Genomic DNA, 18204 nt, shown 5'->3' with positions numbered 1-18204 from the left:
TTTAAAAAATAAACACACATACTTGCTTCTATGCTGCAGCATTGGTGTGATGCTGCAGCTGTCCCATGTCGGCTCTAAGACCGCTATCTTGGTCACAGGAAAGCAAACGTGCACTCACAAGAGAAGTATGGGCAAAAAGCTTTGACCATACTTTTCATTTTATTACTTTTTACTTAACCACTAGGCGTCCGCACTATAGCCGAAAGACGTCTACAGCGTGGCGCTCAATTGCCGGGAGGGCGTCCCTGGATGTCCTCCTGTTTACTTCCTCCCTGCGCGCCGCCGCGGGCGTGCATCGGGGAAATTCTGTGTTGGCTGTGTCTCTTGGCCAATCACAGATCGTGCTAAATGGCCAATCACAGTGGGCATTTAGCACTCCATCGGGGTGTCCAATGAGAGATGATCTCACGTGTAAACATATGAGATCATCTTTCATTGCCGGCTCTCCCTCCTCACACAGAGACCGCATGTGAGGAGGGAGAGCTTCTGTGCTGCAGCGTGAGTGAAAACACTATAAAAAAAAAGTGAATACAGTGCCATCTGTCTGTGCCACCTGTCATCAGTGCCATCTGTCATTAGTGCCACGTATCAGTGCCATCTGTCACCAGTGCCACGTGTCACCAGTGCCATGTATTAGTGCCATTTGTCATCTGTGTCACATGTCATCGGTGCCTTCTGTCATCACCAACAATGTCTAGAAAATCATTTTCAGCCGAGGAGGCGTACAATATTCCTGCGGCCGACGATGGCAACGGGGAGCTCTCCGCTTCGGATTCCTCATATTTAGATTCTGAGTCTGACGTTGACTACGAGTCTATCCTAAGCAGTGGAACACTGACAGCCTCAGAGGAGGTTGAAAGTCTGCCCGCCAGACGAAGGCGTTCTGGTGAGGAGGCAGTGCCATCCACCAGCACCGCAGTACGTCTGCAAAGGCCGCGTACCAGTGGGGTGTCACTTCAGTCCCAAAGGGTTAGGTCCTAAGCCAGCTTTCCCTATTCCCTTCAGAACCCCTTGTGGCTTCCTCCTAATTCAGGAGAAGCTAACATTCCCCCTTTCACTGCCCAGCCAGGAGTCCAGGTGGACATAGAAAACTTTTCCCCGATTTGATTTTTTTCTATTTAATTTTTACTGAGGACATGCTAGCATCAATTGTGGCCTAGTGCAACCTGTATGCACAACAATTCATAGCAAGTAACCCAACGTCCTATTATGGCTGTCCCTTTGAGTGGAGAGCCCTAACAGTGGAGGAGTTTAACATTTTTTTGGGCCTCATATTCTGTATGGGACTTACCAAAAAAAATGAATTGCGTTCATATTGGTCAACCCCCCCATCCACCACTTGCCCATCTTTTCCTCAGTAATGCCCAGAACCAGATATTTCATGTTTATGAGATTCCTACACTATGACAATACCCAGTGCCCTCCTCGGAATGACCCAAATTTTGACAAGCTTTATAAAATTCGGTCACTACTAAATTATTTTTCTGAAATCTTCCCCCAGTTGTTTACCCCAGACCAACACATATGTGTGGATGAGTCCCTTATCAAATTTTCTGGCAGGCTGGGCATAAAACAAATTATTCCCACCAAAAGGGCCTGCTATGGGGTGAAGCTGTATAAATTGTGCGACCGAGCCACAGGGTATACATATGCCTTCATGGAATATGAAGGGAAGGACACCTAGCTGCATCCCCCTAATTGCCCAGACTACATCGGATCAAGCAGGAAAGTCGTTTGGGAACTCGTAAACCCACTCCTGGAGAAAGGCTACCATTTGTATGTAGATAACTTTTATACAAGTTTGCCCCTGTTCCGCAGCCTTCACAGAAAGAACACTCCAGCATGTGGCACCATAAGGACGAAGCAGAAGGGCTTTCCTCAAAGCCTTATCAACAAGAAGCTAAGAAGAGGGGAGACGGCGAGTTTACGGAATGAGGAAATTCAGGCTGTGAAGTGGAGGGACAGAAGGGATGTCTACGTGCTTTCTTTGATCCACAACATACATTCGCTGAGATCACCAGGAGAAATGGCCCAATCCAAAAACCGACCTGTATCCACGAATACAATATGTTCATGGGGGGTGTCGACTTCAGTGACCAAATGCTCGAACCCTACCTTGCCACAAGACGAACATACCAGTCGTATAAAAAAGTTTCAATTTATTTGTTTAATTTGGCCATATACAACAGCTACGTTATCTATCGCAACTCCACTGAAAGCCCAAATCCTTCCTTGGCTACCAGGAGGAAGTCAGCACTGCGCTTATATTCCTGAATGGCCCACCAGAAAACATTTGATCCGATGTGATTAGCAGACTCCGAACGCCACTTTCCCGATTAAAATCACTCCCAGACCAACAGGCCAAAAACGTTAGAAAAAATGCCGGGTGTGCTCCAGAGCAGGAGTTAGAAGAGACACCACTTAACATTGTCCCCAATGTCTTTCCCAACCAGGCCTCTGCATAGTTGACTATTTCCGCCTTTACCATACTTCACTAAATTTTTAGTGTAGTATGGTAAACATAACCCTCACTTCCTGCCATTTACCTTCACACCCGTTATGCCCCGTACACACGGTCAGATTTCCCGATGGCAAATGTTCGATGGGAGCCTTTTGTCGGAAATTCCGACCGTGTGTAGGCTCCATCGGACAGTTTCCATCGGAATTTCTGTCACACAAAATTTGAGATCTGGTTCTCAAATTTTCCGACAACAAAATCCGTTTGTGTAAATTCCGATCATGTGTACACAATTCCGACGCAGAAAGTGCCACGCATGCTCAGAATCAAGCAGAAGAGCCGCACTGGCTATTGAACGTCATTCTCTCGGCTCGTCGTACATGTTGTACGTCACCGCGTTCTTGACGTTCGTTATTTCCGACCAACTTTGTGACCGTGTGTATGCCAGACAAGTTTGAGCCAACATGCATTTTGTTGTCGGAATGTCCGATCATGTGTACGAGGCATTATGCCTCTACTTGCTCTGTAACTGACCCTGGCTTGTTATTCGACCACGCTTCTGCCTACCGATTCTGTTCATACCTCTGCCTGATCTGGAACTGACCCTGGACTGTTTGACCATGCTTTTTGCCTGCCTCTTGGACTGATCTTGTACCCTGCCACTGGACTAGTGGGATTCATAACACAGGGGCCTCACATATGTGAGGGGCTCCAGAATTGTTTTCTGGATAAAGAAAACTATTTTTTTTGTTTTCTCAATCCTAGATTAGGGTCTGGAGACTCGGAGGTTTCAAAGAGATTTGGGTGGGAGAAGCCTCTTCCCCTGTCCCCATTCTGTCCTGAACGAGGCACTACTTCTGCCTGCTGCCTGTAGGACCTATGCCATCATTCCTCTGCCTGCCGCATGAACTGACAACACCACATGGACCATGTTCCTGCCTACTACCAGGACCAATATTTTGGCACTGCTGACAATCTCTGCCTGCACTGACCTTGGACTGTATATGGACAGGATCCCTGCTTGCTGCCTGTACTGACTATGGACAGTATTCCTGCCTGTTGCCTGGATAATTGCCTTTGCTTTTGCTCACCAAGTCCCTGCCTGCTGCCTGGACCAGTGATATCCTCCTGTGGACAACTGCGCTACTAAAACCAGGTAAACTTTTGTTTAGCCTTTGCTCAGCAGAATGTATTTTGGGGTGTTGTAATTCTTGGTATGCACATGCTATGTGTCCCTAGAAGACCTGATGGTGTTCCTTGCATGTTGGGCATCTGTATGTGCCCAGGCTGTGTAAAAGTCTCACACATGGTATCGCCATACTCAGGAGTAGCAGAATGTATTTTGGGGTGTCATTTTTGCTATGTACATGCTATGTGTTGGAAATATAAATGGACAACTTTGTGTAAAAAAAAAAAAGAAAAAAATGCGTTTTCATTTTTTTTCCACATTTTCCAAAAACTTCTGGAAAAAATGAACCGTTCAAAAGACTCATTATGCCTCACAGATTATATGTTGGGGTGTTAGCTTTCCAAAATGGGGTCATTTTGTGGGCGTTTCCATTGTCCTGGGGCTCCAGGGCCTTCAAAATTGTAATAGGTGGTTGAGAAATGGGATGTGTAATTTATACTCCTGGAATGCCTGAAGGTGCTATTTCAATGTTGGGCCTCTGTATGTGGCCAGGCTGTGTAAAAGTCTCACACATGTGGTATCGCCATATTCAGGAGTAGCTGAATGTATTTTGGGGTTTCATTTTTGCTATGCACATGCTATGTGTTGGAAAAATATCTTATAAATGGACAACTTTGTGTAAAAAAAAAAAAAAAAAAATGCATTTTAATTTTTTCCCACATTTTCCAAAAACTTCTGGAAAAAAATGAACCGTTCAAAAGACTCATTATGTCTCATAGATTATACGTTGGGGTGTCGGCTTTCCAAAATGGGGTCACTTTGTGGGCATTTCCATTGTCCTGGTGCTCCAGGGCCTTCAAAAGTGTAATAGGTAGTCAACAAGTTAGATGTGTCATTTATGCTCCTAGAACACCTAATGGTGCTCCCTGCATGTTGGGCCTCTCTATGTGGCTAGGCTGTGAAAAAGTCCCACACATGTGGTATCACCATACTTAGGAGGAGAAGCAGAATGTATTTTGGGGCGTCATTTGTGGTATACACATGCCATGTGAGAGAAATAACCTATAACCTATTTGTGGGAAAAAATGACAACATCAAAAACCTCACCATGCATCTTACTAAATACCTTTGAATGTCTACTTTCAAAAGGGGGATCATTTGGGGGGTATTTGTACTTTCCTGGCTTGTTCGGGTCGCAAATGCCACCAGTACATCAGGTGTAATCAATTTTTTATGATTTGCACCACAGCTTGTAGACTTTCTAACTTTCACACAGACCAAATAATATCCACTAATTTGGGTTATTTTTACCAAAGATATGTAGCAGTATAAATTTGTGGCCAAAATTTATGAAGAAAAATTAATATGAATTAATATAATTGAATGCCCAGTAAGCAAGTGGTTAAAGTGTTATTAAACCAAAAAAACAACATTTATTATATTGAAGCTTACCAATTCTTAGATGGCTGCATTACTTTTCTTTTTTAGGATTTATTTTCACCTGGTGATCCTGCCAGTAAGTTTGTTGTTTTTCAAAAGAACAAGCTGTTTTGCAGATGTAGCAGTTATAGAATTGAAGCAAACCTTTTACCACTAACAGAGGTGCCTACAATGATCAGCTTTTATTTCTTTATGTGAAACCTTTATCCGAAAAGGAAAAAAAAATGTTTGCTTACTCGTTTTTAAAATGTGAGCTGGAGTTTGGCTTCAGTTTGTTTGTTTCAGTGTATCTAAATCTGCTAGTCCATCTAACACTCCCCTGCCCCTAGACTGGCAATGCTGCTGGCCAAAGGTTCCCATGTGTTTCTTCACACAGAGTGGAGGCACTCTAATATAAGACATGTGTTACTGGCCATGCACCCAGGTGAAGACAGAGATGAAAAAAGCCTTAAAAAAAAAAACAAACTCTAGCAGCCACCACATCTAATGATTTGTATGCTGCGATATGTAATACAGTAAGTCACCTACTTAGTTCTGTTCCTGGAGCTCGTTCATAACTTTGGTAAGTCCAACAAAGATCAATGCTTGCAGACAAAGGCTACGAGCACTGATCAGTGAGTTCTGGCGGGGGAGTCACCCTGTCAGAACACAAAAGCAACACTCATGGGTTAGATCGCTGCACCAACATTTCTTGTGTTGGTACAGCAATAATTCAGTTTTTTTTTCATTCGTCCCGCTGGGTTGAATGAACAAACACTATGCAAAATCATGTTTGCATCTTTGAAAGTTTTCAACTCGACGGTTCGTTTGTAGGGGACTTACTGTATATTTCTGGTTTGGGGTTTAAAACTTCTTTAAAGTGTTTGTTAACCTAAAAAAAAAAATGGATCCTATTCCCTTAAAGCATGTTATACAACACAGTGCTTGTGCTGCGCTATTTGTCCCCCTATAACGCCTTAAAAAACCTATCGTGGCTGCTGAGCCCTGGCACCGTGGTCAGTTTACGTGCCTCTGTCATCCCCAGCTCTCCTGTGTCAGAAACCGCTTCCTGCTGCTGAATTAACATTTCATAGTCTATACAATCCTACTTGTCTCCTAAACGATATGTCCCCCTGTTGGTGTGTTTTACTAAAATAAGCCGTTCTTTTCCCTATCTCAGAGCGTCGATCTCCGCTCATGTGACCCCCTGGATCTTTCCTCCTCTCCTCCCCTCCAGACTGACGTCAGCAGGTGAATCTCGGCCCCTGCCCGCTGCAGCTGTCAGACGGGGAGAGAAGAGAGCCGGAGGGTCACATGATCGGCGATCTGAGATAAGGTGAAGAGCGGCTTATTTAAAAAAAAAAACACACACACACAGGAGACCAAGAGGATTGTATAAACTATGAAATGTGGGTTAACAACCACTTTAAGGCACATTGGCAGAACATCAAATGTTTAGCATTTAAGTTGAATAGGGTGCCAAAATCCAGAGCTCAGAGCTGGTCAGCCTTTTCAGTAATATACAGCTTCAGCTATGGCAACCATTAAAAGAAATGCTCCAGTGTTCCAGTAGCCTTGACCCTTGCCACTTGACATAGAAGGAGCAGCTATTTGGCAAAGTTGGAAGTGGGTAGTCTTAGTCCCCTGCTGTTCTGCACGGTTACATAGTGGTGTTAAACGTGTTCTTGGGAGAAAGTTTACCTCTTATTTTACACTTGCAAATGTCCTGCAACTCCCCAGCTTTCCCAGATAAAGGATGTGGGAGCTCACCTGCTACAATTTTTGAATCTTTTACAAATGGTTTGTGAGCACCAGTATATATCTGAAAGAGACTGAATTTGCTCTAGAGATACCTTTATTTCTGTGTTTCAATACTATGCTAATTTGGTCAAGGTCAGATTAACAAAGTGTTGCAGAGATCTATTCAGCGCAACTGCCAGTTTCTTTTACGGCAAAGAACTGTGAATTTACAGATTGCAGTCCTAGACTTATCAAGTGGATATCCCTATTGGGTAGCTAAGAAGCCTTTCTTTATTTAGATGTTTTCAAAATGTAGTTGTTTAACAAGAGAGCATGAAAGCTGAAATCCCATCTAATTCAGAGCAAGTGTTTTTCTAGAATATTTTTGTGTGATGCTGCCAAACTATAAGCATTTGTTTGTTGGTATCTGTCATATCTCTCCAAAAAGATTGAATTTTCAGGCAAATGTGTGACATCGTAGCCATCCCAGTGCCACAACTCCAGCCTCTGTCTGAGATTTGTTGGTTCATTTTGTGGAGTATATAAGGAACTTTGTATCACCTGGTCAAAATGTTCCATTCCATCTTTTTTGCAATAGAAGATTTGTGTACTAAATGCACTATGATTTCCCTTTGATGTACAGTGGGAACAGAAAGTATTCAGACCCCCATAAATTTTTCACTCTTTGTTATATTGCAGCCATTTGCTAAAATCATTTAAGTTCATTTTTTTTCCTCATCATTGTACACACAGCACCCCATATTGACAGAAAAACACAGAATTGTTGAAATTTTTTCAGATTTATTAAAAAAGAAAAACTGAAATATCACATGATCCTAAGTATTCAGACCCTTTGCTCAGTATTTAGTAGAAGCACACTTTTGATCTAATACAGCCATGAGTCTTTTTGGAAAAGATGCAACAAGTTTTTCACACCTGGATTTGGGTATCCTCTGCCATTCCTCCTTGCAGATCCTCTCCAGTTCTGTCAGGTTGGATGGTAAACGTTGGTGGACAGCCATTTTTAGGTCTCTCCAGAGATGCTCAATTGGGTTTAGGTCAGGGCATTCATCTTTCCCTCGATTGCAACCAGTCGTCCTGTCCCTGCAGCTGAAAAACACCCCCAGAGCATGATGCTGCCACCACCATGCTTCACTGTTGGGACTGTATTGGACAGGTGATGAGCAGTGCCTGGTTTTCTCCACACATGCCGCTTAGAATTAAGGCCAATAAGTTCTATCTTGTTCTCATCAGACCAGAGAATCTTATTTCTCACCATCTTGGAGTCCTTCAGGTGTTTTTTTTTTTAGCAAACTCCATGCGGGCTTTCGTGTGTCTTGCACTGAGGAGAGGCTTCCTTTGGGCCACTCTGCCATAAAGCCCCGACTGGTGGAGGGCTGCAGTGATGGTTGACTTTCTACAACTTTCTCCCATCTCCCGACTGCATCTCTGGAGCTCAGCCACAGTGAACTTTGGGTTCTTCTTTACCTCTCTCACCAAGGCTCTTCTCCCCCGATAGCTCAGTTTGGCTAGACGGCCAGCTCTAGGAAGGGTTCTGGTCGTCCCAAACGTCTTCCATTTAAGGATTATGGAGGCTGCTGTGCTCTTAGGAACCTTAAGTGCAGCAGAAATTTTTTGTAACCTTGGCCAGATCTGTGCCTTGCCACAACTCTGTCTCTGAGCTCTTCAGGCAGTTCCTTTGACCTCATGATTCTCATTTACTCTGACATGCACTGTGAGCTGTAAGGTCTTACATAGACAGGTGTGTGGCTTTCCTAATCAAATCCAATCAGTATAATCAAACACAGCTGGACTCAAATGAAGGTGTAGAACCATCTCAAGGATGATCAGAAGAAATGGATAGCACCTGAGTTAAATATGAGTGTCACAGCAAAGGGTCTGAATACTTAGGACTATGTGATATTTCAGTTTTTCTTTTTTAATAAATCTGCCAAAATGTCAACAATTCTGTGTTTTTCTGTCAATATGGGGTGCTGTGTGTACATTAATGAGGAAAAAAATGAATTTAAGTGATTTTAGAAAATGGCTGCAATATAACAAAGAGTGAAAAATGTAAGGGGGTCTGAATACTTTCCGTCCCCACTGTAAGTTGTATCTCAAGTTTGCATTCCTATTTTAGGAGAAACAATGGGGAGAGCTCTGTGTCTGGGGAAATAAGGAGATTTCCCCCGACTTAATACTGAAGAGAAGAGTGTGTGGCTAGTTGGTTCTCTTGATCTACATAGGGATTCAAAGGAAGTAAGTTTGCGTATTGTGCAGCAGTATTTGGTAGTGGATAAGAGGAGGTGTCTGAGTATAATGCTCCAAAAGTCCAAGGGTGGGTGGGAGGGGTGTTGAACATAATGAGGTGATCAATTTGTGTGGCTACAACACCTTGGGAAAATGCTTTATTTTGTCTTAGCTCTTGGTAGAATATAGTCCAGTCTCAAAATGATAGTGTGGTTAATGTATTGATCTTACTTCCATAGGGGTGGATGGATGAGAGTGAAAGACGTTAAGTAGGTAAATTAGCCAGATGGTCGCTTCTTGTTCCTGAAAGGGTCCCTGCAAGGGAAAGAGTACACATTAGCAAATGTATATTGCCCCAACAGATACCCCAAAAAATATCTAAAGGGTATCCTCAATGCTTTAACGAAGTTTAAACAAGGTTACTTAATCTTGGAGATTTCAATTTCTCAATAGACCATGATCTTGATAGTATGTCTGGTGCACTGATCCGAGAAAACAAACTAAAATTGATAAGGAAAAAAATGTACAATTAACAATTAGTTGACGCATGGAGAATAACATATCCAAGTAAAAAGGATTACATATTCCATTCATCGGTGCACGACACGTACTCAAGACTAGATTACATCCTGGTGGACCATGAAATACTGGAGTATGTAGTAGAGGCTTCAATCGGAATAATATCAATCTCTGATCATGCCCCGGTAACAGTAAAGATAAAATTCAATGAGAAGGAGTATAGAAAAGGGACTTGGAGATTGAATGAAGATCTTATAGATGATGTGGAAGTAGAAAAAATAATGACTGAGATTGAACAATACTTCAGTACAAATGATACTCCGGATGTGACAAAGGTGACAATTTGGGAGGCCCATAAGGCCTACGTCAGGGGAAAGTTGATCTCCATAGGAGCTGGGAAAAAGAAGGAAAGAGAAAGAACTATGAAAAATGTAATAAAAGAACTACATGAGTTGGAACAAAAACATAAAATACAATTATATAAGGAGACACATCAGAAGATTGTTATAAAAAGGGGCCACTTAAGGGACCTGATGGAACAGGAAACCAGAAAAGTATTTAAAAACGTAGCGAATAAGCCTGGGAAATACTTAGCAAAAATATCAAAGGAAAAAAAGCCTTTAAATTATATAGAACAGATAAAAAATGAGAAAGGTGAAATTAAATATAAAACAACTGATATTGCGAAGGTCTTCAAAACATACTATAGTGCATTATATGCAATTAGAAACAAAGAGACACGACAGGAGGAGGAGAGTAGAAAATCTAAAATATAGGCGTACCTAGTGGAAGCTAATCTATCAATATCACCAGGAAGCGCAGAGTTACCAGATAAACTAATCATCCTGGTGGAAATTTATAAAGCCCTAAAGGAAACACCAGGGGGAAAAAGCCCAGGCCCGGATGGGTTTACGATGAAATATTATAAAAGATTCAAACAACAATTGGTTCCAGTATTATGTAACTATTTAAACAAATTAGGGGAAAATGAAGAAATAAGAAGATAATCTCTCCTTGCCAATATTTCAATAATACCAAAAGCAGGAAAAGATAGAACCCTCTGCTCTAATTATCGGCCTATAGCGTTGTTAAATGCAGATACAAAGCTATATGCAAAAATTCTGCCATCGAGACTAAAAAACCTTATGCCAGAGTGGATAAATGTAGATCAAGCAGGCTTTGTAACAGGAAGAGAGGGAAGGGACAATAGCATAAGAACAATGTTAATAATGAATAAGGATAAGCAGAGGAAATCCCCAATGCTACTCATTTCGATCAATGCTGAAAAAGCATTTGACCGAGTAGATTTGGGATTTATGATGGATGCACTCCGGAATATAGGTCTGGGACCAAGAATTATGAGATGGATTAATAACTTATATAAACATCCTACGGCCAGGGTTAAGGTTAATGGAAGTATGTCGTCTGCTTTTGAGATGTTCAATGGAACAAGACAAGGATGCCCACTCTCGCCACTCCTGTATGTAATTGCATTAGAACCATTGTTGGCAAAAATACAAAATAATGTGGATATAAGAGGGGTTAGAGTGGGAGAAGAAGAGCATAAGGTGGCGGCGTATGCAGACGACATACTTCTATATATGAGCAAACCAAGGCTGTCGTTACCTAACCTAATAAAAGAAATGAAAGAATATGGTGAGCTTATGAACTTCAAGAGTAATCCCATAAAAATGGTAATATTAAACTTAGGAGTAGATAAAAAAAGAGGAAAAAGCATTACAACAGGAATTCCCTTTCACCTGGGAGAAAGAAGAATTAAAATACCTAGGAATCAAAATAACACCTACCCTAGAGAAGCTGTATCAGGGCAATTATATCCTATTACTTAACAAAGTTAAAACATAGATAAAAAAACATATCGAGGAGACCAATCTCATGGATAGGGAGGATAAATATACTAAAAATTATTATTTTAACAAAAATAATATCTAAATTTCAAATGCTCCTGATAGAAATACCACAAAGCTTTTTTCAAGTAATAAAAACAATAATTTTGAAATATATATGTCAAAATAAAAAAGCCAGAGTAAATAATGTCCTTTCAACTAGGAAAAAAAATGGAGGGTTGGCAGTCCCAGATGTAAAAAGATATTATAACATAAACACTAAAAAGAGATGGGTGAGAATGGAAGACACACTAAACACGACACAACTTCAAAAAAATATTTGGATTTCACCGAAATGGAGAACACAGAGTAAAGATACACACAAAATAACTAAAAACACATTTAAAGTATTGGACACATTATATCGTAAAGAAAAATGGAAATATATTTCTCCTCTAATATCATTAACGGGCACAAATTTTTTTTATCCCAGGGAACGGGACACGGTTGGGGAACCAATTAGGAACTGCACAATTAAAGGACATTATTATGCAAGGTAAAATTAGGACAAGGCAGGATTTGATAACGACTCAAGGGTGGCGCCAGGTCAATGATTGGGAATATTTGCAAATAAAACATCTAGTAAGCAAAATCCCTCAACCAATTAGGGATGAGAAAACGTTAACTCCAATCGAAAAGCTCTATAATATAAAAACGCCTCTAAAACATGAAATATCTCAAATCTATGAAATACTAACAGAATTAGAAGGACACAGGACTTTACCCTTCATAGAAAAATGGGAACAAGACCTGGGCACAAAATTAGAAGAAACACAAATGATAGGAGCAGTACATAATTATGGTACGTTGGCATTTGACACCAGAGAGAATTAATAAATTCCAGCCAAACAAGTCCTCACACTGTTGTAAACAAATTAGGAACGACAATACGCATATGGTGGGAGTGCCCAAAAATAAGAGTACTGGCAGGATATTTTAGATTACATCGAGGGGATAACCGGGGAGAGGATTCCACAAAACCCCTTGGAATTGTTTGTTCCATGGGATAAATAAAACAAAAAAACAATATAAGAGAACTTTGTTCCCATCCCTGCTCAATGCAGCAAAAGGACTTGTCCCGAAAAAATGGTTACATATAAGAAAACCAAGTATAAAAGAGTGGTTACAAAGAGTAGAGCATACTTGTAACATGGAGTACCTATGGAGCAAGGACGAGAAGAAAGTTAGAGTAACCTGGGAGAAATGGAGGGCCTTTAAAACGTCAGAGAAATATGCGCAGGGCATGCGTGAAATAACAGATCGGGATTGGGAGAGGGAGGCGGGGGGGGGAAGGGGATTAGAAATAAAAGGATGCCTGAAAGATATTTTTAATATGTATAGAGTTTTGTGTATTGTGTATGAAAAATGTTTCAATAAAGATTAAATTAAAAAAAAAAGTAGGTAAATTAGGGTTAAACGATTAGTTTAATTTTACAATCCCAGCTGCTCCCCCTTCCTGAATATAATGGGCACTGTACACAGTTTAAAAACGGCAAATGACCAGTGTACCCTAAATCACCTGTTTAGACCTCATAGTTTCAGACAAACAAGTCCAATTTAATTTATCATTAATAGACTATAACTACTGTATACCCCCTTCTGCTTGACCAGAAGGTTATTCAGTTTGGTAGTTGTGGCCTATGCCCTCTTCTGAACTGGTGGGGCCATCCATGACTGTGCCTGCAGGGCACTAATGGAAAAGACATTGATTGGTCGCCTGCTGTAATATTGGGGCAAATGAAAGGTGGTAGAGCTGGAATGGGGGGACTTAAAGGGTCCCCTTTGGTTCTGTAGTTCTCTTTGTTCTGAATCCAAGAACAGCATTTTAAAACATTGCAGCTTTCAAATCCCTAGCTGTGGTCGCTGCATTTGTTTCTTTTTTCCAGCTACATGTTCTGTTAGTTCTGAACACACCTGTTGATCCTGCCAGAAATATTGTGAATGTGTGTAACTTTCTGTGAACTAAACTGATATTTCAAGCAATGATATCAGCTTTCCCAGCTTTTTTTGTGAACTACAACAACCCTTCCTCCCTATGTAATAGACATGAGGAGAGTAGAAGGTGTTTTCAGTCCTGATCAGATTAGCCTAGGGTGACATTGCTGCTTCTTCATAGATACAGTGCAGTGATTAAATAGTATAATTTTAGGACAGGGAGGGTATTATTGGCAGGATTACTAGGTAAAAATTAAGGGGAAAATCATTAAGCCACCACATTTAAGAGCTGATACACTGCACTGTATAGAAATTAGTTTTTGAGTTTAGAGAAGCTTGTTTTTTTTAATATTCTACTATGGTTGGAACTCGCAGGCCTTTGTAAAGTTGAAAGTTAATGAAAAAATAAAAACAAAAAAAAGGGTGCAGACAGGCAGGCTTTGTTGATGACAGAATATGCTTTTACATACCTGCCTGTCAGCACATGTTTCTGTGAGTGTACGCTGAGATGTGCATGTGCAGCTTCCTGTACAGTCTCAGCACGATTTCATGCCAGGACAAAGTACGTGAGGGAGTTGGGCCTAGCCAATCAAGAGGCTGCAGGCTCTGAATCTGGAAGAAGATGAAGTAAGTCTGCCATAATTAGCGAATATGCCATGCATATTTGCACATTATGGAAAAAAATCTCTTATTTTTGAGTTTAGTCTGGCAGTTTCCTTTTAGGTTTAAACATAAATTCAGGATCAGTCTCACTATATATGCTGTGATGAATGGCTGTCTATATATCTTTTAGGAAGGGCTTGTAATGTGCCTGATATGCAGAGGCAGGACCAGCTATCAGAATGACAGCCAAGCTTTGCAGGACCCCAGGGCTAGTTTAGTCAGTGTCAGTTGCCAAAAATTCAGGACTGAGATGCAGGATGCATGTGACATTTAGGATTCTGGACTAATGGCACTTGCTTTTTTCTTTGTTCTAATCATTTATTTTTATTTCAGACTGGCAGTGCTTTACCTGGACCCAGCCAAATTGATGCTTTTACTAGTATGAACCCTCTCTCCACTTTTCCTGGTTATGCGATACAGAATCCATACGCTCATCTTATGATGCCAGCCTTGGGTAGTTTTTCTCCTCACCTCTCTCTATCAGGACACCAAAGAGGTAACTGCTTTTCATCATGATTGTTTGCACTAAAACTGAAGCCTGGTACACACAATTATTTTTTTTTGTTCAACCCAGCTGGCTGAACGAAAAAAAACTGGAAAACTCGGGAGCAGATCCTGTACTAACAATGTTAGTACAGCGATCTGCACAGTGAGCTATTGTGTAATGACAGAGGGAAAGCTAATCTCCAGAACACATTGATCAGCACTCTCAGCCGAGAACGCTGATCGGGTGCCGATTGGCAGACCTGCCCCTTCGACGGAAGCCAGACCAGCTGTTATGCACACAGGCCGAATATCGGCCAGTTTCTATTGAATCGGCCGATAATGCCCGATATTTGGCCCGTGTCTACGGGGCTTTAGTAAACTGGGCAGATAAGTTAATCATACCCTTTGGCTAAAACATAGAATTAGTGAAAAAAATGTATCCGCAAACCTGCTTCCCAACAGGGATTCCCAGGAGTGGATGTGATCTGCCCATATGTAATCAAATTAAGGGCATTTGGATGAGATCTAAAGTATAACAAATACTATTTTTTCATTTTGTAAGGTTTGGAACGCATGAAAATCTGTCATTGCAATACTTCACATTATGTTAAACTAGTGACTATGAACCTGTCAATCATTTTAAACCTTTAGAGCCTTACTCCATCTAGGTTTTAACTCCTTTTGGATAGAGTGGGGGAAAGATGCTTTTTTGTAAGGTTTTATTTCTTTCCGTGATTCGGTTTGGGAGTTTCTCACATTTCCTGTCCCTGTGACACCAGGGCAAGAAATGGGGAAGCAGTTGTCATTGGGACAGGAACACAGACACAATCATCTTGTCCCACTCTACTAAAAAAAAAAATTGTGTCCGTGTTGGTCCCAACATTTCTTTTTCTGACAGGAACAAAGGACACAGACCTTTTTCCTTCTTTATCCAAAAGAAATAAAAAGGTTTTGGCTGAAGTTGGGTTTTAAAAAGCCTACTTAAAAGGATGGTGTGCTTGTAGTTACCTTTTGGCATTTCCTCAGCACTAGCTTTAGAGGCCATACTTGAACCCGAACCTCAGCTGGACGTATGGGGATAGCTTGGATTGCGAACTTTGGCCACTGGGCTCTGAGTTGTGACCTATTCCTGTGTTGTGTTAGCCAGGAACACTTTCTGGGTCCGGAGCTATGGCACAGCCCCAGTTGTGACCCTGTCTTTGAAGACTCAGTGAGTATGGGCGGTCAGGCTACAGCTTTAGGAGTTGCTTCACTATTTGCACAGTTGGCACAGTTTCAGACATTCTGCCACTGCTGATTTTACCACAGTAAGAGTTAGGGCTGATTTTACCACAGTAAGAGTTAGGGCTGTGGGATCAAGCGTTTATGTCGCCTTTCAGCCTGGTGGAAGCTTTATCCAGCTGCTGCTTCTGAAGCAGCATGTGGATCTCCAGTCTTTTTTCACTGCCTGCCTACTGTGACTTGATCATCTCCAGCGACCCAAAACCCCCATCAATAAGTTGTATAATACAATGATTATAGTAATTGGGTGCTAAATATTCCCAAGGAGTTGATTGCCATCGCTGTGTGGGCTTATACATAAAATGTAATGGGTAGCACACCATGAAGTATCTTTCTAGCTTTTAATGCTTGCAAAACATATGGTAAATAGAACTTCTTAACAAAGTATACCTAAATATACATAGGACAGCCTAGGAATCCACATAGTAAAGTGCGCACAGCTCAAATGTTCATACAGCAATCATAAGACACAAATCATAAGAGATTTAATCACAAAAGATTACAACCAACTCACAGTACAGGGGAGCAAGGTCTGCTAAACTGGGGATTTCTGGGTGGTGATCCACTTCCTCAGCAGAGACCTGATCTGTGTTGTGCCCCCAAGCCTTATAAAATGCAGTTGGAAGTAATGTTATGTTGGTGTGATAGGATCCCAGCCACGCGACAACCAGAATGGTCAGGAATTCAACACACACAGCCAACTCTAGAATGGCTGGTACATGGGTCAATGGCTCCACCTACTAGTTTAAATAGCAGTAAAACCACAAATAAGCATAAAACAGCATACACAGTGATAGTCCATAGGCAGCAATAGAAATGAGTCCACAGGATCCTGGGAGCACCCTGAATACCAATAGAATATAAAGAGACCATAGCGAAAAAATCATAAATTAGAAAACCAACAAATATGTACAGTACTAAAATGAAAGTGATAGGGGAAAAATCGCGACTGTACAGCACACCGAACATTACAGAAAGGTGCTTAAATTACATGCTACATTAAGTCCTCCAGGGGACAGTGTGTCCAGCTTATACAGTATATCCAGAAAATTTCCCTCTGGGACAGTTTGTCAGGAAAGCTACAACCTCATTAGAGCCTTGTCACTTTTTATGTTACCGTAAAATGCAGTTGCAAAAGACTATGTCCTGCCTCAGTGAAATGGCAGGACACTGGCAATGTAAGCTCATGGTTCCTGATATCACTTTTGTGGCAATGGATATGTAAGAGGGTCTCTTGTGTGGTCTGACACATGTATCTGAGGCCACACAGACACTTAAGTAGAGCTGCAATTATAAAAGCTAGAAATTGGGAACCACTTCTCCATGCAAGGGTAACTGAGTCACCTTTGATTCCAGAATTGCACTGCATGCAATGACCTCATGGGAGGATCCCTTTAGAGGTGGCAATGAGGAAAGCCAATTGCCTTTTGTCAGAGTTTGAAAACTGAATTCACCATGGGCTGCATGGTTCCATGAATTCTTGTAACCTAGGCCAGAATACAGTGAGGGAAAAAAGTAGTTGATCCCCTTGCAGATTTTGCACGTTTGCCCACTGACAAAGAAATGATCAGTCTATAAATTTAATGGTATTTTTATTTTAACAGTGAGATACAGAATAACAACACAAAAATCCAGAAAAATGCATTAAAAAAAAAGTTATAATTTTATTTGCATTTTGATAAGTGAAATAAGCATTTGACCCCTTCGCAAAACATGACTTAGTATTTGGTGGCAAAACCCTTGTTGGCAGTGACAGAGATCAGACGTTTCTTATAGGTGGCCACCAGGTTTGCACACTTGTCAGAAGGGATTTTGTCGCACTCTTTGCAGATCTTCTCCAATTTATTAAGGTTTCGAGGATGACGTTTGGTAACTCGAACCTTCAGCTCCCTCCACATATTTTCTATGGGTTTAAGGTCTGGAGACTGGCTAGGCCACTTCAGGACCTTAATGTGCTTCTTCGTGAGCCACTCATTTGTTGACTTGGCAGTGTGTTTTGGGTCATTGTCATGCTGGAATACCCATTCACAACCCATTTTCAATGCCCTGGCTGAGGGAAGGAGGTTCTCACCCAAGATTTGACGGTACATGGCCCTGTCCATCGTCCCTTTTGATGAGGTGAAGTTGTCCTGTCCTTTTACCAGAAAGACACCCCCAAAGGATAATGTTTCCACCTCCATGTTTGAAGGTGGGAATGGTGTTCTTGAGGTCATAGGCAGCATTCCTCCTCCTCCAAACATGGTGAGTTGAGTTGATGCCAAGGAGCTTGATTTTGGTCTCATCTAAACCACAACAATTTCACTCAGTTCTCCTCTGAATCATTCAGATGTTCATTAGCAAACTTCAGACAGGCCTGTACATGTGCTTTCTTGAGCAGGGGGACCTTGCGGGTGCTGCAGGATTTTACGGCGTAGTGT

At 41.4% G+C, this 18204-nt stretch overlaps 1 protein-coding gene across 1 annotated transcript in view; it reads left to right on the top strand.

Moving 5' to 3' along the window:
- The window catches only part of ZC3H7A (zinc finger CCCH-type containing 7A), a 166257-nt gene that overhangs the window by 31689 nt on the left and 116364 nt on the right, over window positions 1-18204 (top strand). The window contains exon 10 of the mRNA XM_073591074.1: window positions 14354-14516. Within this exon, the coding sequence (XP_073447175.1) occupies window positions 14354-14516 (163 nt within the window). The remainder of the gene's footprint in view (window positions 1-14353; window positions 14517-18204) is intronic.

Source organism: Aquarana catesbeiana, linkage group LG06 (genome assembly GCF_042186555.1).
Source record: "Aquarana catesbeiana isolate 2022-GZ linkage group LG06, ASM4218655v1, whole genome shotgun sequence".
Taxonomy (NCBI): Eukaryota; Metazoa; Chordata; class Amphibia; order Anura; family Ranidae; genus Aquarana; species Aquarana catesbeiana.
This window is presented reverse-complemented; position numbering and strand designations above follow the sequence as displayed.